Source organism: Podarcis liolepis, assembly GCF_965112155.1.
Source record: "Podarcis liolepis genome assembly, chromosome: 7".
Lineage (NCBI taxonomy): Eukaryota > Metazoa > Chordata > Lepidosauria > Squamata > Lacertidae > Podarcis > Podarcis liolepis.
In genome coordinates, this window is record NC_139561.1 from 28222470 (window position 1) to 28247770 (window position 25301).

Here is a 25301-nt window from a genome sequence, read left to right on the forward strand (position 1 = left end):
TCGGCCAGTAAAGCGAGATGAGCACCACAAACCCAGAGTCGTCCGTGACTGGACTTAACGGTCAGGGGACCCTTTACAGTAAGTACTTCTATACCACCAGATGGCAGGAGTCCACAGAAAGAGGCTGCATTTATACTATTATGCCACCAGGTGACAGCAATGGGTAGGAAAAGAGGCTGCAGTTACACTATTACATTCTTTTATTACATTTAATATAATACTATATCTTATATTTTATACACAGTAATACATTTTATATATGATTTTGTTAATTGTACAGTATATATTACATATTTATCATTCATATTACAAGCAGGAACTTTCTAGTGCAGCCCTGGAAGTCGAGGAAGCCTAAAAAATACTGCGATTTTAAAATGGATTGTGTTATTTGTTAATTTTAGGGCTGTGTGAACCTACAGCTCTGACCTGACCCAGGGAGCACCTGATCCAGCCCCAAATTAATTGGTGGGGTGGGAGCGAATATTTAACTAGGGTTAGTTTGGCAGTGAGAGATTTTACTTTCTTGGGCTCCATGATCACTGCAGATGGTGGCAGCAGCCATGAAATTAAAAGACGCCTGCTCCTTGGGAGAAAGGCGATGGCAAACCTAGACAGCATCTTAAAAAGCAGAGACATCACCTTGCCAACAAAGGTCCGCATAGTTAAAGCCATGGTTTTCCCAGTAGTGATGTATGGAAGTGAGAGCTGGACCATAAAGAAGGCTGATCGCCAAAGAATTGATGCTTTTGAATTATGGTGCTGGAGGAGACTCTTGAGAGTCCCATGGACTGCAAGAAGATCAAACGCATCCATTCTGAAGGAAATCAGCCCTGAGTGCTCACTGGAAGTACAGATCCTGAAGCTGAGACTCCAATACTTTGGCCACCTCATGAGAAGAGAAGACTCCCTGGAAAAGACCCTGATGTTGGGAAAGATTGAGGGCACAAGGAGAAGGGGATGACAGAGGCAGAGATGGTTGGACAGTGTTCTCGAAGCCACAAACATGAGTTTGACCAAGCTGCGGGAGGCAGTGGAAGACGTGCTCTGGTCCATGGGGTCACGAAGAGTCGGACACGACTAAACGACTAAACAACAACAAGAAGTTTGGTCCACCATATTAATTCAATATGGCATCGGGCACCCAATTGTAGATGAATCCAGTCCAAACGGGGTGAAACCTTGGGAAACAGCCCAGAGAAGCCTTTTGCAGCTAAAATACTGTGTTCTGCAGAGACCACCCACACAATGTCCTCGACACCCTAACCCACGGAATCAGTTTAAAAAAAGGGGGGGAAGGCGTCACTCATTTCACTCCAAAATGGTGCCAAACATCAGTACAAGCCCCACAAAAGCCTTTTGCAGCCAATAAACATCATTTCACAGAGACCCCCGAAACGTTTTCTTTGGCAACATAATTTGCGGGGGTCACGGCATCCCCCCAAAACCATCACCATCCGACTCACCCCTAAACGGCGCTAAACCTTGAGGAATGCCCTGCAGAAGCCTTTCGTGGCCAGAAAACCGTATTCCACAGAGACCCCCCCCCCCAAAACGGCATCACACTGGTTTTGGTTATTTGGTTGAATTATTCTGATTGCAGGTTTTATAGATGTTTATATTTATGTTTATAAATATTAACTGTTACCAATCATTCTTGGGTATGTTGGCAAGCCTCTCTAATTCGTTCAGGTCCTGTTGATTAAAATCTTTGGTGCTGGTTTGGAGAGAATCAGACGACGTGGGTTTTGGGGTAATACCCATGACCCTCATTTTGAGTGTCTATTGCTCCGTTTGTGGGGGTTTGGCTGCAAAACGCTGCTGCAAAACTTTCCCCGAAGTTTGGCATCAGTTTGGAGTGAATTGGATGACATTTAGTTTTTGGGTTACCCTGTGATCCCCAGCTTTGAGTGCTTATTGCTTTGTTTGAGGGGCGCTGCAAAACATGGAATTTTTTTGCTGCAAAATACCGCAAAGCTTTTCCAAAGTTTGGTGCCGGTTTGGAGCGAATCGGACAACGTTGGGTTTGGGGGCATTAACGACAAACCCTGTTTTGATGCATCAATTACTCCATCTGTGGGGTGCTGCAAAACATGGACTCTTTGCTGAAACTGCTGCAAAACGATTGCAAAACTTTGGCACCTGTTTTAGGGGGATTCCCAGATTAGGGGGTTCATAGTTAATCAAGCTTTTGGCTGGGGCTGTAGAGGGGGATGCTTCTGACATTTGGAGGTGCCACGCAGCTCCTATCAGGTGAGCAGGCTGGAGCAACATCGAAAAGGTGCCATACAACAGAGATAAATTAAGTGAAGTCCTGCATCTAGGTACCAAAAGAGTGAAGGGCCCCAGCCTGGGATGGGGGATACCTGCCTTGGTGGTAGCAGCAGCAGCAGCCCTGATGAGGATCCCAGTGTCTTTGCTAGTTCTCAATTGAGCCCAGCAGTGAGGTGTGACTGCTTAAAAAGCAGGTGCCACTTGAGGCTGCACTAACAGATGTGGAGCAAGCCTGTCTCCACAATGGCTCTGCTCTGCTTCCATGGGCAGAGACAGTGAATGGTTCTGCATACCTGTTGCTGGAAGCCATAGGAGCTGCTGTATCCCATGTCCTGCTTCCCATGGCATCTCAGAAGGATGGAACCTTTGGCTCAATCCAACTGCAGGAGTCTTATTTTCTTAAACTGCTCATGGCCACTGCTCCACAGATATTGTTGTTATACAATTCCATTCACCGTATAGATGGGTTTATGAAGCATTTCTGTATCCTTCTGCTGTGCCTAAGAAGAATTCTACAGAACAGTGGGTATATCCATATTCACTGTTCACTACATCTGTTTGCGGACCACTTCGGCAGCATTGGACGTCATAAAACAAAGCTCTACGGCTTGTTTTCATCAGATAAGAATCTGACCCATTGCTTCTTTCAGAGACTTACAAAGACTTTCAGAGACTTATAAGACTTAGGTTTATTTGGTTCTATGTTTTCAAGAGAATCCATCAAGAGTGCACATTTAGTGACTTTCAGAGATTTATAAGATTTCTGTTTATTTGGTGTCTCAATATTCCGTATAGACTATATAAAGAGTTCAATGTGCTCTACATGGGGCTACCTTTGAAGGTGACCCGGAAACTGCAATTAATCCAGAATGCGGCAGCTAGACTGGTGACTGGGAGTGGCCACCGGGACCACATAACACCGGTCCTGAGAGATCTGCATTGGCTCCTAGTAAATTTCCAAGCACAATTCAAAGTGTTGGTGCTGACCTTTAAAGCCCTAAATGGCCTCGGTCCTGTATACCTGAAGGAGCATCTCCACCCCCATCGTTCAGCCCGGACACTGAGATCCAGCGCCAAGGGTCTTCTGGAGGTTCCCTCATTGCGAGAAGTGAGGTTACAGGGAACCAGACAGAGGGCCTTCTCGGTAGTGGCACCCACCCTGTGGAATACCATCCCTTCAGATGTGAAGGAAATAAGCAGCTATCCTATCTTTAAAAGACCTCAGAAGGCAGCCCTGTTTAGGGAAGTTTTTAATATTTAATGCTGTATGTTTTTAACACTCAATTGGGAACCGCCCAGAGTGGCTGGGGAAACTCAGCCAGATGGGTGGGGTATATATAAATTATTATTATTATTATTATTATTATTATTATTATTTTGCATTGTTGTAATCGTGTTGCCTTGGATATTACCAACATGCCTGCCTGCCCCTCTCCCTCCGAGAGGTTGGGTTGATTCGGCCTCCCGCCCCGCCTCTCCACTCCCACTCCCAGCTGGCACCATTAAGCAAAGCAGTCTCAGCTGCATGTAAAACACTTTCTAAGCAAGCAAATGGGCCTCCTCCTCCGAAGAGCAGGAGAAGAGGCCCCCGTGGGTGACATGCAGAGAGGGGCAGGTAGCAGTGGCAAAGCCAGCCGTCGGCGGAAACGTGTGAGCCTCCTCCAAGCCCCTGCCCGCCCCATGCTACCGGCCTGCCCCGAGGAGGGAGAGGCAGCGAGCTGCTTTTTCTCTCCATCATGCCTGCGGGGCTTGTCCTGGCCGCCTTCCTGGTGGGGCACATGGCTGCTGCCAACAGCTCTTGCCAGGCCCTCTTTAACCTGCCAGGGGACTTCATCATCGGTGGCCTCTACCCAGTCCATAGCAATAGCACTGAGCGGAACAGGACCCGCCCACTTCAGCTGCCTTCCTGCGAGAGGTGAGAGGGCTGGGGTTTTTTTGTGTTGTGTTGTGGGGGGGCTCTTTCTTCTCCCATCCCTGAAGCAGAAATCAGGGCTGTTTCCTCAGCATGCTTCACCCCTTTGACTCTTCCTCTGTCTTTGGCCAGCTGGTGGGTGACCGTTCATGGGCACCTGGTTGTGGGGCCAGCAATGAGGAGGCTGCAAAGGGTGCTGAGGAACACGAAAGGGGGCCTGGCTTCTGGCTGGGTCAGACCAAAAGGGGCCCACTTAGCCCAGCCTTCTCTGCTCAGAGCAGGAATCTCTCAGATAGGACTGGGGCAGTGGCGTAGCGTGGGGGGTGCCAGGGGTGCCGGCCGCACCGGGCGCAACATCTGCGGGGGGCGCGAGTCCAGAGGGAAGGGACAAGTTCCTTCCTCCGCCGGGCTCCCCGCCGCCACCGCCAGCCTTGCGCCCTAGCGCGCGCGCGCCCCCCACCGCCGCTGCGGCTGCGCTCCGCAGACTGGCCGTTTTATTTGGCTTTGAAAGCCCAACAGCTGCAAATCAGGCGCTCTCCCCCGACCCGCGCCCAGCACCTCTCCCCTTTCTCTCCCGCTTCTCCCTTTCCCAAGGAATCCGACAAGACCTGCGTTTAATGAAATGTGAAGTGTGAAAACTTCCTGAGCTGCAGAGGCGACTCCTTAATGATGTTCCCAGATGTGGCGGGGCTGGAGAATGGGGTGAAGGCGCGCAGAGGCGCCTGCCGGAGAGGGAGAACCTCACCTTGCCGCGGGCACCGCTAGGGCCCGGGTAATGGGGGGAAAAGAGCTCTCCAAGCCGCGCGTAATTACGCACCGCAGAGATTCTGCCCTTGCGATGGGCGGCTTCCACCTCGCTCTGGAAAACAACCCGTCCTTGTTATCTTCTTTTTTTTTAAATTATTATTTCTTTTCGCGCTGGGGACTTGTTTCATGGGGCTGAGGGGAGGGGAAGAGTCCGATCACTTGTTTAGAAAACGAAAAAGCGGGGTGGGGGGGAGGGAAGCGGGCTGCCAGCACCTCCGAGCTATTCCGGTGAAATTCAATTTGCACTGAATTCTAAAGATCCTCTCGCTGATTCTCTTCCAGGCTGTTACGCACCGCAAAGACAGCTTGGAGGAACAGCCCACAAGGCAAAGCTGAAACTCCTTCCCTACCACAAAAATACTTTGTATTGGACTTTGTGGTTGGAAATAATTTCACTGGGTGCCCACCAGATACCCAAGCGGTTGCAGGGAGAATGGGGCTTTGGTAATCCTGGTCCCTAGTTAATTCTGAGAGGGTGTTTTTCGGTTTCCCATGTGAGGGACAGAAAGGATGAAATTTCCACCCTATCTGACACAGCCTCATAGAATCATAGAATCATAGAGTTGGAATAGACCGCAAGGGCCATCGAGTCCAACCCCCTGCCAAGCAGGAAACACCATCAGAGCACTCCTGACATATGGTTGTCAAGCCTCTGCTTAAAGACCTCCAAAGAAGGAGACTCCACCACACTCCTAGGCAGCAAATTCCACTGTCGAACAGCTCTTACTGTCAGGAAGTTCTTCCTAATGTTTAGGTGGAATCTTCTTTCTTGTAGTTTGGATCCATTGCTCCGTGTCTGCTTCTCTGGAGCAGCAGAAAACAACCTTTCTCCCTCCTCTATATGACATCCTTTTATATATTTGAACATGGCTATCATATCACCCCTTAACCTCCTCTTCTCCAGGCTAAACATGCCCAGCTCCCTTAGCTGTTCCCAGTGGCGTAGCGTGGGGGGTGCAGGGGGCCCGGCCGCACCAGGCGCAACATCTGGGGGGGGGGGCGCTCGCACTCAAGTGCTAAAATCCACGGGTTAGGGGGCGCAAATTACTTGCCTTGCCCCGGGTGCTGACAACCCACGCTACGCCACTGGACTGGGGTGCAACACACAGCATCTTTCTCTAGCAGTTGTGCACACTTTTTTTCCTTGGACCGTCACAGAGCTGGGAGGCCAGGAATCGGGGGGTGCAGCCTCGAGATTATGGGCCACAATTGGCCCTCCATCCCTCTCTAGCTGCCCTGGGCATGCCTCTCCCCGAGAAACCCACCCCTACCATTTTAGGAGACCTCTTCTCCAGCCACCCTCCTTCGCTGCCTGATGGCAAGTAAACTTGGAGTCTGTTTATAACTAGTTTTGACCTACAAACCTTTGCACGCCTTGGGACCTCCACACCTCGAAGGACCACCTCTCCTCATATGAACCCAGCTGGACTGTGCACTTGTCATCTGAGGCCCTTCTGTATATCCTCACTCCATGAGAGGGCTTGGAGGGTGGCAACATGAGAATGGCCTTTTCTGTGGTGGCTCCCCATCTGTGGAATGCTCTCTCCAGACAGCTTGCCAGGTGAAAACATTCCATCGGCCGTTAAATAATCTACGGCCTGTTAAACGTGTGTGTTGGGCTGGGGGGTGGGACTGTTATTATGATTATTTAATTATGCTCCATATTATGTTTTTTATCATTATGCTCTGTAAACTATGTCCTTAATGTTGTACACTGCCCTGGGATCTTTGCATAAGGGGCGGTATATAAATAAAATTAATAATAATAATAATAATAATAATAATAATAATAATAATAATAATAATAATAATAACAATAACAACAACTACTTTTGTGTATAAATTTATTTGGTTTTTCAGATTAAAATTTTAGTCACATATCCAACATACAGCATTGAAACAAGATTCCAAAGAATCTCCAGAACTTCCCTCCTCCCCTTTGTGGGTCCTTTTGTTAATCATTTCCTCCTGCATCTTTTATAATAATCCAAATCTTTTACCTCTCCATTGTTTCCAAAATTCACCGCTAAACTACAAGTGTTATTCCAATCCTACTAATGATTTTAACTGCTTGCAATGGTTTTTAAGATAAATTATAAATCCCCCCCCCCCCATTCCTTATTAAAATTTTGGTCTTCCTGATTTCTGATTCTTCCAGTCATTTTAGCCCTTTTGGCATAATCCATCAACTTGATCTGCCATTCTTCTCTGGTGGGGTGTGTGCGTGTTGAGGTACCATTTCTACAGGCTTAATTGAACCCTACATTTATTTCCTCAGTCTAAACCCTTGGGGCTATGTTCATTTTCAAGCCATGAGGCTGGCTGTTGAGGAAATCAACAATTCTTCCACTTTGCTCCCCAACATCACCTTGGGATACCACATATGGGACACCTGCCAAGACAGCCTTTACCTGCAAGCCGCCTTCCAGCTCTCCCCACACCAGTGGTGCCACTCGCACCAAGGAGGCTGTTCCCAGAGAGTCATCGGTGTGGTAGGTCCCGACACGCCCGAAATGACGCAGCTGACAGCGAGAGTCTTCACCTTCTACGGCCTTCCGCAGGTGAGCTGCTAAATTGATGCTATGCATTAGTCTCAGTGGCCTTTTCGAGAAACGGTTTCAACATTTGACCCTGTAGCCGTCTCCACTCTGCTGAGCTGGTGGGCCTACAAATGGACTGGTTCGTTGTGGTGTCAGCCATATTTGCATATATGTGCCAGAAAAGCTGTGGAATGAACCTCAAGGGATTCTCAGGCACCAAGCAACCATGTTGGGAGAGGGAAGGAAGACCCCAAAGGCAGCAGTTAAGTCAGCCAAATCCTTGTTAGGCCCTCACCAGTTGGGTGAATGTGTAAAGTGGAACTGGTCTGGAAGCTCTGACTTCCACAGAATGCGGCAGGCAGGTTGCTCCCAGGAGAGGATGTCCCAGGGCTATACTGGTTGCCAGCGTGCTGCTGGGACAGGTTCAAAGCTCTTGTGTTAATTCATTCACAAAGCCCTAAGCAACTTGGGCACTACATGTAAAATGTCCAAATGACAGACAATAGCAAACACAGCAGGAGGCTGAGAGGAGCCTGCAGCTGCCTCACCCAGCGATGTAGGCAGCTTGGGAGAGTTGGCAGCGCCCGCCGTTCAGGGCCATGGCTCAGTGGGCACAGCCCCACTACCATAGCACTTGCATGCAGAAGGTCCCAGGTTCAACCCCTGTCAGGGACTGGACTGAGGAGGAATGGTGGAGACTGCCCTCCCCTCCTCCTGCACTTCCCAGAGAAGAGGGAGAGACAGTATAGATTTAGAACAGTGGTTTGCAGAAGATCACAGTTCAGAGGCTGCAGAAGGGAGAAGCTGGGAAATATTGGGAGAGGAACAGGGAAAAGAAGCAACACCAGGGGAGAGACAGTTGACAGACTCAATGTCTTGAGAAAGTATTCCACACACACCCCTCCTAGGACCCAGTGGGCATTGAAAGTAAAACAGAAAGCTCAGAGGCAGAAAACACAGATCAGCCAATGTAGGGATGACATATAATAGGAGAGATGGAGGGGTTTACTCAGAGCAACGCCATTATCCAAGAGAGACTGCATTTCTATGTCTAGGGGCGGAGGAAGGGGGGCGGTGGGGGCGGGTCGCCCCAGGTTTCACCACTGAGGGGGGCCTGCAGCATGCCTGAGCCACGCATCTTTCCTAGGAGTGACACAGTGGCTTGGGCGCCCGGAGCGGTCCTGCCCCGGCTGGTCCTGCCCCTGGACGCAGGGCGCATGCGCCACCCCAGGCGCCCAATCGGCTTGCTCCACTGCTGTCAATGTCTCTCTCTGTGAATATTGACTAAAAGATATTGGTAAGAGCTTCTTGTCTTTCCCTTACTGGCAGACTGCCATGAGGGAGGGGAAACAGATTCCTTGAAGCCTGACAACCCCCTTGCATCTGGCATCTCCAGGCAGGGCTAGGAAACATTCCCTGCTGCCAGGCACTGTCAACCACATAGAACTAGGCGTATGTTGTTAATACGTTGTTTAATGGCCAGAGGTTGCTCATGTTGTAGTTGTTAATGTTTTTATTTCTATTTTTTCAAAAAAATACTGATTTTCAAAATTTCAAAACAGACAAACAGATATACATGCATCCTGTTTAAATCTTGGTAACATTATTAAGTGACTCAAATCCCCTTGGTTGAATTTCATTATAACAGTTTTCCAAAATTTATTTTTTCAAAAAATTAACTTGGTCACTTAACATCTTTCATTCTTTCTAATTTAACTTTAAACATCTTAAAACTTATTTTTACATATTTGAATCCTAAGCCTATCTATTTATTTGCAAGCTTTTCCAATTAAGTTATCTTAACATATTTAGCTAAATAGTCTTTAAATTTAATCCATTCTTCCTGATACTCCTCTCCTTCTGGTCGCGGACTCTTCCAGTCAGGTCATCCAGCTCCAAAAAGTCCATCATCTTCATCTGCCAATCTTCCACTGTTGGTATTTCTTGTGTTTTCCGATTCTTCGCTAACAAAATTATTGCTGCAGTTGTGGCGTACAAAAATCATTTAACATCTTTTTTGGGCAATTCCAAACCTGTTATTCCAAGAAGAAAGGCCTCTGGTTTCTTAATAAATGTATATTTCAACATTTTTTTTCAATTCGTTATAAATCTTCTCCCAGAAGTCTTTCACCTTGGGGCTGTAGTTGTAAATGTTTTTAAACTTGGTCATGCGTATTAGGTGACTAATGGACGTGATAAATGAGAACTCTCCCACTTTCTCCATCTGCACCTGGTAAGAACACACACTGCTCTAGGCACTCTCTGAGCTGTGCTCACACCATTCCATATCGCCCTCCTGCTTTTAAAAACGTGCCTGTCTCCTGTCCAGGTCACGTACAGTATCAAGAAAGAGATCTTTGCTGACAAGAAGCTCTTTCCGCTGCTTTTCCGTACGATCCCTAGCAATGACCACCAGGTCTCGGGGCTCATCTCCTTGATCTCGGCCTTTGGCTGGGAGTACGTCTCCGCTGTGGACAGTGGCACCAAAGCCAGCGAGAAAACAGTTCAGTCTTTGATTGCCAAGGCAGCAGCCAAGGGCATCTGCATTTCCTACCAGGGGCTGATGACGGCCGATCTCCGCATCTTGGAAAGCCGGCTGCAGAGGGTGATTGAGAACATAGAGAAAGCCAGAACCAACATCGTCATTGTCCTTTCCAATGTGGTCATTACCAGGAAGTTCTTCCATGCTGTCATCAAACTGAAGATCAAAAGCAAAGTCTGGATCGCACCCGAGTCCTGGATCTTAGCCGACACCATTGCTTCCATACCAAACATCGAGCAAACAGGCACCGTGCTTGGACTCACCATCAAGCCAGTCAAACTGCCTCAATTTGTACACTTTGTTGGGAAAACGCTACAGCACTCCCCGTCAAACAAGACGGATGGCCCTTTGCTCTCTGAGGCCCCGATGGTGGAGGCTTGCTCCCAGTCCTGCGATGTGAACCAACTGCTCTCCCCAGACGCTTTAGCCAACATTTTGAACAGTTCCGTTTGGCAGTGGTCTTTCTATTCATACGCTTCTGTCTATATCCTGGCCGAGGCCCTCCACAACCACCTGGGGTGCAGCCTGGAAGGATGTCCAGCAAGCAAGGAGTTCAAGCCACGGCAGGTAATAATAATAATAATAATAATAATAATAATAATAATAATAATAATAATAATAATTTTTATTTATACCCCGCCCTCCCCAGCCAAGGCAGGGCTCAGAGCAATAATAAAAACAAGTTGAATAATAAAAACAAGTTGAATGACAACATTAAAATACAACATTAAAATATTGAAACATTAAAATATTAAAATGTAGCCTCATCGCAGGAGGAGAAGGAAAAGAAAAAAGAAAGAGAGGGAGGGAATCAAATTGGCTCCAAGCCAAAGGCCAGGTGGAACAACTCTGTCTTACAGGCCCTGCGGAAAGAAATCAGATCCTGCAGGGCCCTGGTCTCATGAGGCAGAGCGTTCCACCAGGTCGGAGCCAGTGTTGAAAAGGCCCTGGCTCTGGTTGAAGCTAATCTAACTTCCTTAGGGCCTGGGACCACTAGGGTGTTGCTATTTATGGACCTTGAGGCTCTCCGTGGGGCATACTGGGAGAGGCGGTCCCGTAGGTACGAGGGTCCTGGGCCGTGAAGGGCTTTAAAGGTCAAAAGCAGCACCTTAAATCTGACCCTGTACTCCACCGGGAGCCAGTGCAGCTTGAAAAGCACTGGGTGAATATGCTCCCATGGAGGTAAGCGCTACGTTCAGGGGAGCAGGCCACCACTGCTGCTGCTGTTTTGATAAATAGCATCCTCTCCCTGGGGTTTTTCCTTTCAGCTCCTTTGCTCCTTCCCAAACATCTGGTATATTTGGGATCAGGCTGCTCCATATCTCCCTTTGTTCAAAGGCAGGCTAGGAAGCGCCTGTCCTCTACCCTCAATGCCTGGAGGAAGTCTGCTTGAGGAACCAAGGGACTAAAGCGCATTTGCCACTCGCCTCCCTCCTATGTCCATGTGCAACATGTCTAGATGTATTCTTTTTATTAATTGTTTTTTTCTTTTTCTTATTATGTTTTTACTGAAATTTTATTGGTGTTAGCCGCCCCGAGCCCAACTCTGGCCGGGGAGGACGGGATATACAGTGAGGGGCGAAAAGTATTTGATCCCCTGCTAAATTTGCCTGTTTGCCCTCTGACGAAGAAATGACCAGTCCATAATTTTAATGGTAGGTTTATTGTAGCTGTGAGAGACAGAATAACAACAGGAAAACCCCCCAGAAACCCAGAAGACAAAAGTCAGAGAATGATGTGCATTATAACGAGTGGAATAAGTATTTGATCCCTTTTGCAAAAGGCGACTTAGTACTTGGTGGCAAAACCCTTGTTGGCAATTACAGAGGTCAGACGTTTCTCGTAGGTGGCCACCAGGCTTGCGCACATCCCAGGAGATATTTTGTCCCACTCCTCTTTGCAGATCCTCTCCAAGTCAGTAAGATTTTGAGGCTGATGTGTAGCTACTCAAACCTTCAGGTCGAGTTAAACGGGCAAATTTAGCAGGGGATCAAATACTTTCCCCCCTCACTGTAAATAAAATTTGTTGTTGTTATTGGTGGTGTGACTTAATAGCATCCGATAGGTGTCAGCTAGTGCCTCCGCAGTAATGGCTGCAGCCAGAGCAGTTTCCCCAGCTCACTTGGTTCAGAGACCCAAGGCAAGCAGGTGGCATTCAGATGTCAAAGGCAGTAGCTGCCTTTAGGATCAGGTGCCCTGAGGTTGTGGGAGGAAAGGGAAGAAACTTGAAGCAGATCTCTCCCATCACCCGGGGGAGGAGTGGGTGCAGTTTTTGTAGCAGAGCTTATAATTTTTTTTAAAAAAAGGAATTTCCATGGGGGAGCGGGAGAGAGATAATCTCAAAAGGGCACTTTTAACCTTTTCATTAATTTTAACTAATTTAAATAAATAAAAAATAAATGCCATGAACCGTGCATTTTAACAGCAAATCGTTGTGCAGTGGTACCTCGGGTTAAGAACTTTATTTGTTCTGGAGGTCCGTTCTTAACCTGAAACTGTTCTTAACCTGAAGCACCACTTTAGCTAATGGGGCCTCCCGCTGCACCGCCGCTGCACGATTTCTGTTCTCATCCTGAAGCAAAGTTCTTAACCTGAGGTAGTATTTCTGGGTTGGCGGAGACTGTAACCTGAAGCGCCTGTAACCTGAAGCGTCTGTAACCCGAGGTAGCATTGTAATTTAAAGAAACTTGGCATTTAAATTCTAACTAAATATGCCGAGAATGCTTGACATAATTTTTCTAGAAAATCCTGCTCAGTGTGAATCTCTGGAGAAGGCTGACATTGTCTCCTGCCTCCAGCTGAAATAAAGCAAACAACAGGGATCATCATCTCTCAGGCCAATGTTTAGCTGTGCTACCCACACATCCTTCAACAAGCACAGTAAACCCCTCCCCCTGCACCCCCAAAATTCAATTCTCTTCTCATTTCAGTTTTATGAAGCATTGTACAAGGTGAACTTTCCTCTGCAAGGCAACACCATCACATTTGGCCAAGAGGGAGATCTGTTCCTGGGCTACAGTGTCGTCACCTGGAGCTGGGAAAATGGCACGGCTGCTTTCAAGATGATCGGCAGCTACAGTTCCCAAGCCCTGAATATCAACAAGTCTGAAATCAATTGGCCAGCACCAGGGTATCAGGTAAGACACCAGGTGAAACACCCAGAAAGAAGGAAAACACGGGCGATGCTGGATGGGGATGATAGATGTTGGGAGAGAGAAGTCTGGAAGAGATTCTTACTCTCCATAGCAGAGCTAAGCACAGTGGCAAATGCTCCAATTTACATCTGCCCACCTTTAAACAAATGTTCCCCACATAAATGCTCAGGCTAGAATAAATCACAGGGACTTAGCTTTCCAAATAAGTGAAGCTTTTACTCACAGAGATTCCAGAAGTTACAAGAAACAAGTCTCTATCCACTGGCAGTAAAAATAAGAAAGAAAAGGTTCCAAATGACTCCCCAAAGAACTTGGTTTCCATATGAAAAGAATCATGCAATCTTTAGGTTAACAAAGACGCAGGCTTTAAAATCTCCATTTTGGAGAGAGTCAGCTCACTTGCAGGGAACCCAGTTGCTTATTTCAGGAAGGACAGAGGGGGAAAGAGAGAGAAGGGGTGGGGAGGAAACAAAAGGCTGCAGGGAGCCTGCTAAGCTCCTTCTCCACTGACAACCTGAGCTCGGGTTAACCCTTTCATTCATGCAGCTGTGAGTCAGTAGCTAGATCTTACAAAAGATAGGAGCTGTACTCCAAGCATCTGGAGGGCATCAGATTGGGGAACAGCTTGGGGCTTACTTGGACATAAAAGAACCTAAGAGCAGCCATCTGGATCTGACCCTAATGGCTCCTTCTGCTATGGCATTCCGTTTCTCACAGTGACCAAAGAGATCTTTCTGAGAAGCTTCATCTTGCTGCTTCCTTGACATCCACATGCTGCCTATCCAAGGCGTTGCTGCAGCTCCTGGATAATTTAGCTTGCTCTCTTGCACACCTTTTCCAGCTTTACAATATCCTACATTTTTTCCCCATTCATTTATTTAGACAAAGTAATAATCATAAATAAATAAGAATAAACACATGTACCCCACCACTGAGACCATTCCATTGTAACTATCCAACCTCCCAAAATTTCAACACCCCTTGTGATGGTTTGACCCCCTTCTGTTTTAACAGTACACTACATTTTTCTGATATAATATCCTACATTTTTCTCAACATAGATTTCCATAAAAGCCTTGTGATATTGGGGGACTGATTTGTTATTCCTTTTTAATGACCCCTTTTGATGATGGATACCACATTGGATGGGTGCAGTGAACTACCGACTGACTTCCACCAGTCGCCAACAACTCAAATGCCTCCACTTAACCGAACTCTCCTGTTCTAGGTCCCCAAATCATATTGCATAGCAGTGTGTGAAGTGGGTCAAATCCGAAGCAAGCAATTGCTGGAGGAGTGTTTATGTCGCTGTGACGATTGCCTGGAAGGGACCTATCAAAACGAAACAGGTGAGTGCAAACACCGCATGGCTCAGGGAGCCTCATTTGTGAATCTGAAGACTGGCCTCCGCTATGCGCTAGACAAGTTCTAGCTCCTTCCCTTGACTCAGAGGTCATCCGTGCCAAGTAGGCAGAGGCGGAAGGCAGGAAAGAGTCCCAAGGTGTAGGAGTTATGAGTGTCAGATAAGGTGGTGGGTTCAAATCCCCATTCACAAAGTCTTTCGTGATGGTGCCAATTCTGCCGAATGAACAACAGTCCAGAACAGGAGCACAAAGGGCCGCTGCTGTTCACTTTTGCCTCTGTCCCTTCATGGGCTGACAGAGGGTCCTCTGGAGGGTTTGTTTTTGTTCTGCGTCACAACACAGCTTTACCCTCTGCCCCTTTCCCCTCTCCCCCAAGCAGAGACTCAGGCAAAGGGCTCTTTGTGGATGGCAACACAGGCTCCAGCGATTGTCTCTATCTGTGACTCCACGACCTTTGCAAAGGCCCATGCCGAACTTTGCACAGTGTGGGGGGCTCTGCAAAGCCCCAGGAAGCTCACCAGCTATAAGACACCATCTGGGGGAAATGTGGGATTAAAAAAAAAAATTAATTAATTATTTCTTCTTCTTCTTCTTCTTCTTCTTCTTCTTCTTCTTCTTCTGCTAGACTTTGCACAGAGACTGAGGCTTGGCCAAAGACTTTTTCACTGTCCACAATGGGAAGGCAGGGCTGAAAAGCAGAACTTTAGAGCTGGAAGGGACCCCAAGGGTCATCTAGTCCAACCCCCTGCAATGCAGGAATCTCAGCTAAAGCAAATGGCCATCCAACCTCTGCTTAAAAACCTCAAAGGAAGGAGTGTCCACAACCTCCCATGGGAGACAGTTCCACGGTTGAACAGCTCTTACTGTCAAAAGTTTTTCCTGATGATTAGTCAGACTCTCATTTCTTGTAACTTGAAGTCATTGGTTCGAGTCCTACCTTCCAGAGCAGGAGAAAACAGGCTTGCTCTCTCTTCCATGTGACAGCCCTTTGGATATTTGAGAATGACCACCGTATCTCCGCTCAGTCTCCTCTTTTCTAGGCTAAACAACACCCAGCTCCTTCAACCATTCCTCATAAGGCTTGGCTTCTAGATGCTTGATCATTTGAGTTGCCCTCTTCTGCACATATTCCAGCTTGTCAACATATCTTTCCAATAATAATAATAATAATAATAATTTTTATTTATAACCCGCCCTCCCCAGCCAAGGCCGGGCTCAGGGTGGCTAACAACCAATAATAAAAACAAGTTGAATGAATACAACTTAAAAGCAACCCTGGCGATCAATGGGGTGACAGATGTCGCAGCCAGATCGCCCTCACAATTACAGAAGATGGCCGCCGAACTAGCTGCAGAGTTCTGGAGGTTATCTGAGGCAAGTTCTAAATCTGCTTTTTAAACAGGCTCGACACCGAGCCAACCTTTGAAACTCCCTTTATAATATATTTTAACTCCTCCAGAGTTTTTAAGTAGTTTAATAGTCCTTTTAGCTTGCTGCTTCGAAAAAAAAGAGCTCCTTTGCTACCTTGTTACCTTGTTATCTTGATGTCCGGAGGGTTTTGCTCCCCGCGATGCCGCGCCCCTCAAGTCTGACCGACAATAAGGAAAACGGGTGACAGCTGATTTATTGCCAACTCCGTGTTACGCTCTGAACTATAAGCTATCAAATTACAAATCACAAACAGCTATCCCAAATCTTGCCTCATTTTGGACCTTAGCCCATAGCTGGGTGGACAAAGATTTACAAATGGTACTTACTAGAAAGAAACGTAGGGACCTGGGGATAGTGACAAGTCCATTGTTCCAGGAGTGTTATGAGAAACAGAGTAAAATCACGCAATACTTTTTACACACAAGGGACAACGAGAATGGAAATGGAAATGGAAATGAGCAAAAGATGGCTGAGATGGCTGAGTTGAAGCAGGATGAGGCTCTTCTTTTTCCCTCTGCTGCTCAAGATCACTCAACCTTCTCTAGAGGAATACAGGACACAGAGAATAACAACCAAAATAGAAATACAATGAGCCTGGCCCATGAAATAGTCTTGGCTGAGATATTATCTTCAGAGTTACAGGAAGAAACCCGAAACTCCCAGAAACCCCAGACTTCATCTATGGGCTCCCAGACGGAAAACAATGACTGCTATCCTCAGGACTGGCTGCTCTCTATAAATCTGGATCTGGCAGCTATGAAAAAATACTTAACAATAACAAATGGGCTGCTCCTGACATTAGTGGAAAATTATCCCCTCCAAGCTAAAGGCTCAGAACTTCATGGTGTTGATCCACAAACCACCCCTCAAGAGCCAGAATATACAAAGCAACCAGCAACCAGCAAGTGCACACAAGGATCAGCAGCGGAAAATCATTTACACCAAGGAAAGGACATAGGGCTGTATGTATCTGTCCCTAAAACTGAATTTCCTATCGAAGTAAATCAAAAGAAGCGAGGCATTAGTAAGAGATCCCATAAGAAGAAAGCTGAAACTAAAAAGAAAAGTAAGAACATAAAAACTGCAAGGAAATCTGTTACAAACCGACGTGCATGCAAAGTATGCTGGAAAAGACTATATAAGCTGATTCCAACAAAATCAAAAACAAACTCTAACAAACCTGCTACACATGGCAGCAGAGAGAACAACAGTGTGGATCCAGGAAAAAAGATCCAGCTGAAGTCTTTGAAAGAAACATCATTGCTGCCTAGCAAAACAAGTGAGGAAACGGAATCACTACCCGGGTGCTCTATGCTGAAACCCCAAGGATCCATAAATATTAAAGAAGACTCACCCCATACTATTGATTATGGCGAATTTCAAGATGAGCCAGTAGCAGGGCAAGACTTGCCCCAGGATAAAGGATGGAAACTGATGTTGGCAGATAGGAAGTTAGCTTTTCTTAACTACCCGAAGCCAAAGGGCTTCCTTACACAGGAAGAACGCTCGGTGCATTTTGTGAATATTTTAGATGATATGCTGCCAGGGAAAATAAAATTAAATGACATTACCTCAGTAGATTTCATATTCTACAATGGATATTCTCTGCGAGTGATTGCCTCCTTCAAAGATCAAAACTTGGCTAAATATATATATAGATCAAGACATCTGCTGTCAAAGAAAAGGATAACGGTAACAAGATTTTTCGAAAACAGCACATGTTTGAAATTGTTCCCTGATGAGTTTACGACAGCTGAGATAAGATTTACTTGTAAACCAAAGGAGGAGAGAGGACACTCAAAAGACAAACTGGAACATACTGAGCAAGGGCCCTTGAAACTAAGACAGGAGATGAGATTGCCTAATGAGGGGATGGATAACTTCTATCCAGAAGAAAAGGCATTAATAAACCAGTTTGGATTGTTGCCTTTCTTTGCCCAATCTGAGATCTTGAGAAGATTGGAGACTCTTAGAAATAAGTTAACAGAGATGAATGCTCAGGAAAAAGTAAGAGAGAAAGAACCGGCAACGGACCAATTGAAGAAAGAGAACCTCTCTGAAAAAGCTAAGACAGACCTCATGAAAGATTACTTTTATAATACCTCTACAATTGCGGAGATAAACCTGTTAACAACAGATCTAACACAGTGCGTAAGGGACAGCAACAATCTACCATCTAAGAAGGAAACCATCCCTATGGCAACCACGAAAGACTACCCTTATAATACCTCTGCAGCTGCAGAGATAAACCTGACAACAACAGATCTAACACAGTGCGTAAGGGACAGCAACAATCTACCATCTAAGAAGGAAACCATCCCTATGACAACCACAACGCGCTCTTGGACCAGCATGAGATACCTGGATGAGGATGAACTTGGTATCAGTCAAATAGAACACCTCATGGTAGATTCGCCAAAAAAAGGAGTACTGATCACTAACGTTAGCACGCTGCACCCTTCAACTGATTCCATTGAGTACCTGGGCGATAATACATCTATGGACATTGCCAAAATGAATGAAATCCAACCAACAGATAAAAAGATAGGCCCAAAAAATCTTTCAAAGGCAAATTGACTAAGATCAATTTTTGGCAAGACAACGTGCAACCTTGCCTTGCTAACTTGGAATATTGCAGGTTGGCAAAAGAGGGTTTCTGACCAATCTTTTGCTAAATATATCCAGAGACATGACATTGCGTTTCTCCAGGAGACCTGGAGCACAAGTGAAGTGGAGTTAAATGGTTTCTCTGCGTTCTCCCTCCCAGGTCTTTTAAGTACTAGAGGGGGGCGAGTTAAAGGTGGGTTAGTTACTTTAATCTCAACAAGGCTAAGGGCCACATTTAAAAAACTAGACCCACTAGACCATCTGGCCACAGCTGTGCAAGTACAGTGGAGAACCCACAGCTGGCTGCTGATTAATGTATACCTACCCCCACAAAGAGAGAAAAGATTGATAAGAAATACTTGGGCTCAGTTAGAACAGTATCTTGACAAACTACTAAATCAATTTCCTGATGCCTCTGTAGTGGTGGCAGGCGACCTAAATGCCAGAACTGGACAATCTGATGAGGCTTTGTGTGCCCATTTTCACGAAACAGTCCCCATTATAGAGGAAACCCACCCAATACCAGCTAGAATCTCAAAGGATAAAGGCTGCAATTATGCCGGCTTATGCCTACTACACTTGGTCAATAAGTTGGACCTGGTTATATTAAATGGCCGTACAGAGGGGGAGAAGGTCGGAGAATTCACATTTATATCTAACAATGGCGCCTCCACAATTGATTATATAATCGTGTCGTATGATCTTCAAAACAAAGCTCTGGAATGCAAAGTGGAGGAGCGCTTAGACAGCGATCATCTGCCATTAAGTGCACTCGTAGCTGCGGGAAAGGATTTATCCTGCGCTGAAAAAATCGAGCATTCGAGCCCTACAGCTTTGGAGCTCAGATATTCGCGCATTAGATGGACAGATGAACTGCATAAGGAAATTTCAAGTAGGCTATGCTCAAAGGAATTCCTCATTAAGAGAGAAAACCTTATAACTTCCTCAAGCCATGAATTAAAGATAAATTTATTTCAGGAGTTAATTTTACTCCTTCAAGATTCCCTGAAGGAAAAAAGGAACAGGCCAAGTAGGCAATCCTCAGTATATAAAAACTCCAAACCCTGGTTTGATCAAGAATGTCAGGATATGAAGCTAAACTTACTGAAAAAATACAAGAATTATAGATCTGCCAATTTACCCCAACTCCCCACGGGCTGGTTTGAAGATAAACGGAATTATAAAATTTTGATCAAAAACAAAAATCTCCTGGCACAGAAAAGAGAATGGAAATGCCTAATAGATGCATCCAGAGAGAGAGATTCGGCCACCTTCTGGAGACTGGTAGCAAATGGAGTGCGACCTTCTTCCTCAGAAGTGGAGTATACTATACCTGCAGGGACTTGGGAGGCATTTTTCCAATCTTCATATTCAGCTCTGCCTTTGACACAGCCACTAATACAGTGTGCGGCAGGTGATGAGTGGCCTCCGGTGTCGGTCGCGGAGATTAGGAGGCTTATTCAGGCACTCAAACACAGAAAAGCCCCGGGAGCAGATAACATCTCTCCTGAACTTCTCAAAGCCAATATTGACTGGTGGGCCCCAGTCCTTTCACCAGCATAGATCAAACAGCAATAATACCAGAGGACTGGGGATTGGCAATCATCGTTCCCATATTCAAGAAAGGCTGTAAACTTGATCCAGCCAATTACAGACCAATCAGTCTCTTAAGCATCATCAGCAAACTTTATGCAACTCACTTACGTGAAAAGTTTGCGGACTGGCTGGAACAGGAGCACATCCTAAAGGAAGCCCAGGCTGGTTTCAGGGCACATAGATCAACTCTAGACCAAGGATTGGTATTGCAACATCTAGTGGAGAAATACACCTCAAAGAAAGGAGGCTCTCTCTATGTAGCCTTTATAGATTTCAAATCAGCCTTCGACTCGATACCCCGGCACAGACTTTGGGAAAAACTAAATGTCACAAACATCGATAGACGTCTTTTGCTTCTTATCCGTAGACTACATGAAAATACTCGGATCCGTGTTAGATGCGACCGTTATGGGAACCTATCAAAGGAAATCCAAAGTTCCCATGGTGTCAAGCAAGGCTGTGTTCTTGCCCCTATTCTTTTTAACTTCTATATAAACTCCTTAGTCGGAAAGATGGAGGAAGCAAGTACTCATTCCCCAAATCTAAATAATACACCAATCCCGGTCCATTTGTACGCGGATGATGCGGCACTTATTTCCTTCTCTTGTGTGGGTCTAAGAAAACTTTTACGAGCTCTTACAGAGTATTGCGAAGCTGAACACCTAATAATAAATTACACTAAATCAAAAATTATGGTGTTCTCCAAGAGAAAACTCCGACATAAATGGAAAATTAATAACCAACCTATTGAGCAAGTAACATCTTTTAGATATCTTGGAATAATTTTTGATGAGAAGGGATCTTGGTGCCATCAGATTAAGAATTCCATTGTAAATGCGCAAAGATCTTCCAGAGCTATCATAAGATTCTTTTACAGAAAAGGAGGTCAATATGTTCCTGCTGCCTCCCAGGTCTTTGTTGCAAAAATACTTCCACAATTGACGTATGGCACCCAGATATTTAATTGTCAAAAACTCAAGTCCCTGGAATCTGTACAAACTAAATTTTATCGTTCCCTACTAGGGTTACCTACCTGTGTCTCTAACACTGCCATTAGGCTGGAGGTTGGCCAACTCCCTATTAATGCCAGGATATGGATCCTGAAGATTCACTTCTGGCTAAAACTCATATTTTTCCCAGTGGGAGTGGCTCCATTGACTCTACTAGACCCGTTCCAGTCTAAATGGAGATTGTCGCTTTATGAAAAATTGAGGGGCCTGGGGCTTTCCTCACAAGAACTCATAGCCTCAGGCTTTGAAAAGGCTAAAATGATGGTGAGCCAGCGAATAGGAGATGTAGAGCTTCAGGACCATATGAGCAAGATAGATAAATATCCAGCTATCCAAGATTATGGAAAAGGGTTTAATCTAACCCCATATTTGCTGGACCTACAAATCGCAAAATATAGGCGGGCGTTTACCCTTACCAGATTTGATGTATTGCCATCTGCCTTACTAAAGGGCAGATACGAGGGCACACCCTATGCTGAACGAGTTTGCCCATGTGGTCTGAAGGAGGTGGAAACGGCTTCACATGTGCTGTTACACTGCGACCTTTACGGGGATATCAGGTTACTGTTTATCTCCCCTATCGTTCAGAAATTTCCAGGTCGATCTGAATCTCAGCGGCTGAAAATCCTACTAGGAGATAAAAACCCAGAAGTAACACTGAAAGTGGCCAAGTTTTCTGCGGCCGCGATCAAGCGGAGGGCATTAGCTGTAAAAAAGTAAAAGATCTGACCCCTGGATAAGCCCCCCCCCTTTTTTAAGCCCATACATATACCGTAGTGCATATATGAGTATGTATATGTGTGTGTGTGTGGGTGTGTGTGTATATGTGTATTGTTTTTATGTATAATTTTACAACTTTTAATTGACACCATTATTCCCTTGTAAATTATTGCTGCCTTTTATGTTTTTTTTCTTTTCTTCTGGTCTATGACCGTAATAAATTCATTCATTCATTCAACTTAAAAGCAAGATTAAAAGACAACATTAAAACATTAACATGCAGCCTCATCACAGGAGGAGAAAGGAAAAAAGAAACGAGGGGGAGGGAATCAAATTGACTCCAAGCCAAAGGCCAGGCAGAATAACTCTGTCTTACAGGCCCTGCGGAAAGAAATCAGATCCTGCAGGGCCCTGGTCTCATGAGACAGAGCGTTCCACCAGGCTGGAGCCAGTGTTGAAAAAGCCCTGGCTCTGGTTGAGGCTAATCTAACTTCCTTAGGGCCCGGGACCTCTAGGGTGTTGCTATTTATGGGCCTTAAGGTCCTCCGTGGGGCACACCGGGAGAGGCGGTCCCGTAGGTACGAGGGTCCTGGGCCGTGAAGGGCTTTAAAGGTCAAAACCAGCACCTTAAATCTGACCCTGTACTCCACCGGGAGCCCGTACAGCTGGAAAAGCACTGGGTGAATATGCACCCATGGCAGGGACCCCGTGAGGAGCCTCGTTGCAGCATTCTGCACCTGCTAGAGTTTCCGGGACAGCTTCAAGGGCAGCCCCGCGTAGAGCAAATTACAGTAGTCAAGCCTGGAGGTGACCGCCACATGGATCACTGTGGCCAGGTCGGGGCGGGAAACGTAAGGAACCAACTGCTTGATGCGGCGAAGGTGCATCCCTAGCCTGGGAGAGAACCCTGCATGGAAGTCCTGGAGAGTCAATGTAGAGACAACAACAAGTCAGTGCCTGCCTTGGTGTAAGGCATTTTCTTCTATTTCTAAGCTGACTGAGCTTCTCCTTTCGTCCTCTTCAGGTGGAGACACTTGCATCCTGTGCCCCCCGGGGATGTGGTCCCCTCTGAAGAGCAGCACCTGCTTCCCCCCGCTCATCACGTATCTCAACACCACCACCACCACCATCTTGGCCCTGGTGATCCTGACCATCGTCGACTTCTTCCTGCTCTTTGGCTGCTTGCTGGTTTTTGCCCTCCACCGTCAAACGCCAGTGGTCAAAGCGGCCGGGGGCAAGCTGGCTTTCGTCATGCTGGCCTCGCTGCTGGCTTCCTGCACCACCACCAGCCTGTTCGTCGGGAAGCCCACCGAGGTCACTTGCCTGATCCGGCAGCCCTTGTTCGCCATCAGCTTCACCGCCTGCGTCTCCTGCCTCCTGGTCCGCTCCTTCCAGATCATCTTCATCTTCAAAATGGCCTGCAAGCTGACCCCCGGAGCCGCCAAGTGCTGGGTCAAGTACAAAGGCACCTACGTCTCAGTAGGCCTCAGCTGCGGCCTGCAGGCCCTCATCTGCCTCCTCTGGCTCCGCTTCTCCCCGCCCACGTTGCAAGAGGATTTTGTGAGCGAGAGGGAGGTCTACCTGCAATGCTCAGAGGGCCACTTTATGGGGCTAGGAGGGGTGCTGGGCTACATCACCCTGCTGGGCGGCGCTTGCTTCGCCTTCGCCTTCTGGGGCCGCAACCTGCCCAAGAATTACAGCGAGGCGAGGCTCCTCACCACCAGCATGCTGGTCTTCCTCATGGGCTGGGGCAGCTTCATGCTCATCTACATCACCACCGAAGGGAAGGGCAAGGGGATCCCTGCCTTGCAGATGTTCACGGTGCAGACCAGCGTCTATGCCATCCTCTGCACCTTCTTCCTGCCCAAATGCTACCTGATCCTCTTCCAGCCGCAGTTCAACACGGTGGCCCATTTCCAGACCTGTATCCAAGCCTACACGGCCACAGTCAGAAACGCCGAGCAGTGAGAAGCCTTCCTTGGGGTGGGGAAAAGGCTTCTCCCGCAGGAGAAAGCCCGGAAGGACCACGGGAAAACTTCTGCTCCAACAAGAAACGGGAGCCTGGAGACGGGGGTAGCGGGCTGCACACTTCACCTGTGTTGTAAACATAGGCTGGGTGCTCAGAATCATAGAACGTCTGTGTGCCCGAGAGCCAAATAGCAGAAACTACAGAGCGAGGCTACATTTGTATATTTCAAGCTTCTGAGAATTCGGTGTAGAATTTCAATGGATTTTCGGGCAGAGGTCCAATGAAAACAGGATTGTTGATGGTGCTGCTTGGCTACTGCCAAAGAGCACTGGTCCACACGTAAGCAACTCTCTCTGCCGCTTGTCTGTGTAATCTTTATTAGGGATCCTACGTAAGAAAGTGATAGCTGCTTCTCTTCCCTCCACCACCATCAGAAGGCAAGATCAAAGACCCGAGTAAGACACCCTTTCCAGAATTAGGGCAGGGATAGGGAAGCCTTAGGGGGACCCCCTCTAGATGCAGCTGGAGTTATGCTTGCCGTCCTCATCCTCCCTGACTCTTGGCCACATGGTCTGCTGGGGCTGATGGGAACTGGGAGCTCACACAATATTGGGCAGGTCCCCATTCCTGGCGCAGTAGGAAGGAGGAGGGTGAAGAGGAGTAAAGTCCAACTGCAGGAGAATCTGGGAAGGGGGCTGTTCCTTCACACTTCAGCACCATCTACCCAGGGCAGCAGAATTATTTTACAAAACTCTCTGTTGGTGTTCTCAAACTGACCCTTAAGTTCAGTAGGGGTGATCTATGAAGGGGTATCCCCACTGTAAGGTGCCCCTGGGGCAAGACATTTGACTGTTTTTGTAAATAATTTACAGGTTTGCTGCTAGGGTTTTTTAAACAACCAAGTGGTATATAAATTTTGTTAAATAGGATAAATCAATGCTTTGGAACACTTAGCCAAAAGTAGACTCGATTCAGCATCAATTCAACTCAGGTGTTATGCATGCTATTAAAATCCTTAAGTTCAAGTTAGGGTGTGTGAAAGAATTGTGTTTTTGTATCGTTTTCCTTCATGGGGGGGCAGTCGTACCCCTGCTGTGGACAAGTGTGTTTCTGTTTTTATGTTGGATGGCATCTCAAACAATTGAGGCGTCCCTTCTGGATTTCAGGCACGCAACTAACTGCATTGATCCAAAGCTGCTTTCTTTCTCTTAAACATCTATAAATAGTGAATATGAAAATTAAGCCTAGAAGTCATTTGTGCGTAGTCAACATGAAAAATGTCTCAACCATCTATGTATTCCCTGCAGTACTCTCTCAGAATCGCTCTTATTTAATCACTTCCCTCAACATTTATCTTCCATTTGCATGGCTTGACTA

The 25301-nt window shown here is 46.6% G+C and overlaps 1 protein-coding gene across 1 annotated transcript; it reads left to right on the top strand.

The window, feature by feature from the left end:
- The first annotated feature begins 3749 nt into the window (after positions 1–3749).
- LOC310711250 (taste receptor type 1 member 1-like) lies at positions 3750–24953 on the top strand. Its single transcript, XM_083512965.1, has 6 exons — positions 3750–4186; positions 7269–7551; positions 9860–10639; positions 13003–13209; positions 14456–14576; positions 22980–24953. The coding sequence occupies exons 1-6, from the start codon at positions 4008–4010 to the stop codon at positions 23921–23923; spliced, it is 2514 nt and encodes an 837-aa protein (XP_083369091.1). The 5' UTR covers positions 3750–4007; the 3' UTR covers positions 23924–24953.
- The last annotated feature ends 348 nt before the right edge of the window (positions 24954–25301 follow it).

Coding starts and splice junctions, on each gene's coding strand:
- LOC310711250 (XM_083512965.1), top strand. CDS start 4,008: ATGCCTGCGGGGCTTGTCCTGGCCGCCTTCCTGGTGGGGCACATGGCT. Junction 7,552..9,859: donor CCTTCTACGGCCTTCCGCAG/GTGAGCTGCTAA, acceptor TCTCCTGTCCAG/GTCACGTACAGTATCAAGAA. Junction 13,210..14,455: donor GGCCAGCACCAGGGTATCAG/GTAAGACACCAG, acceptor CTCCTGTTCTAG/GTCCCCAAATCATATTGCAT.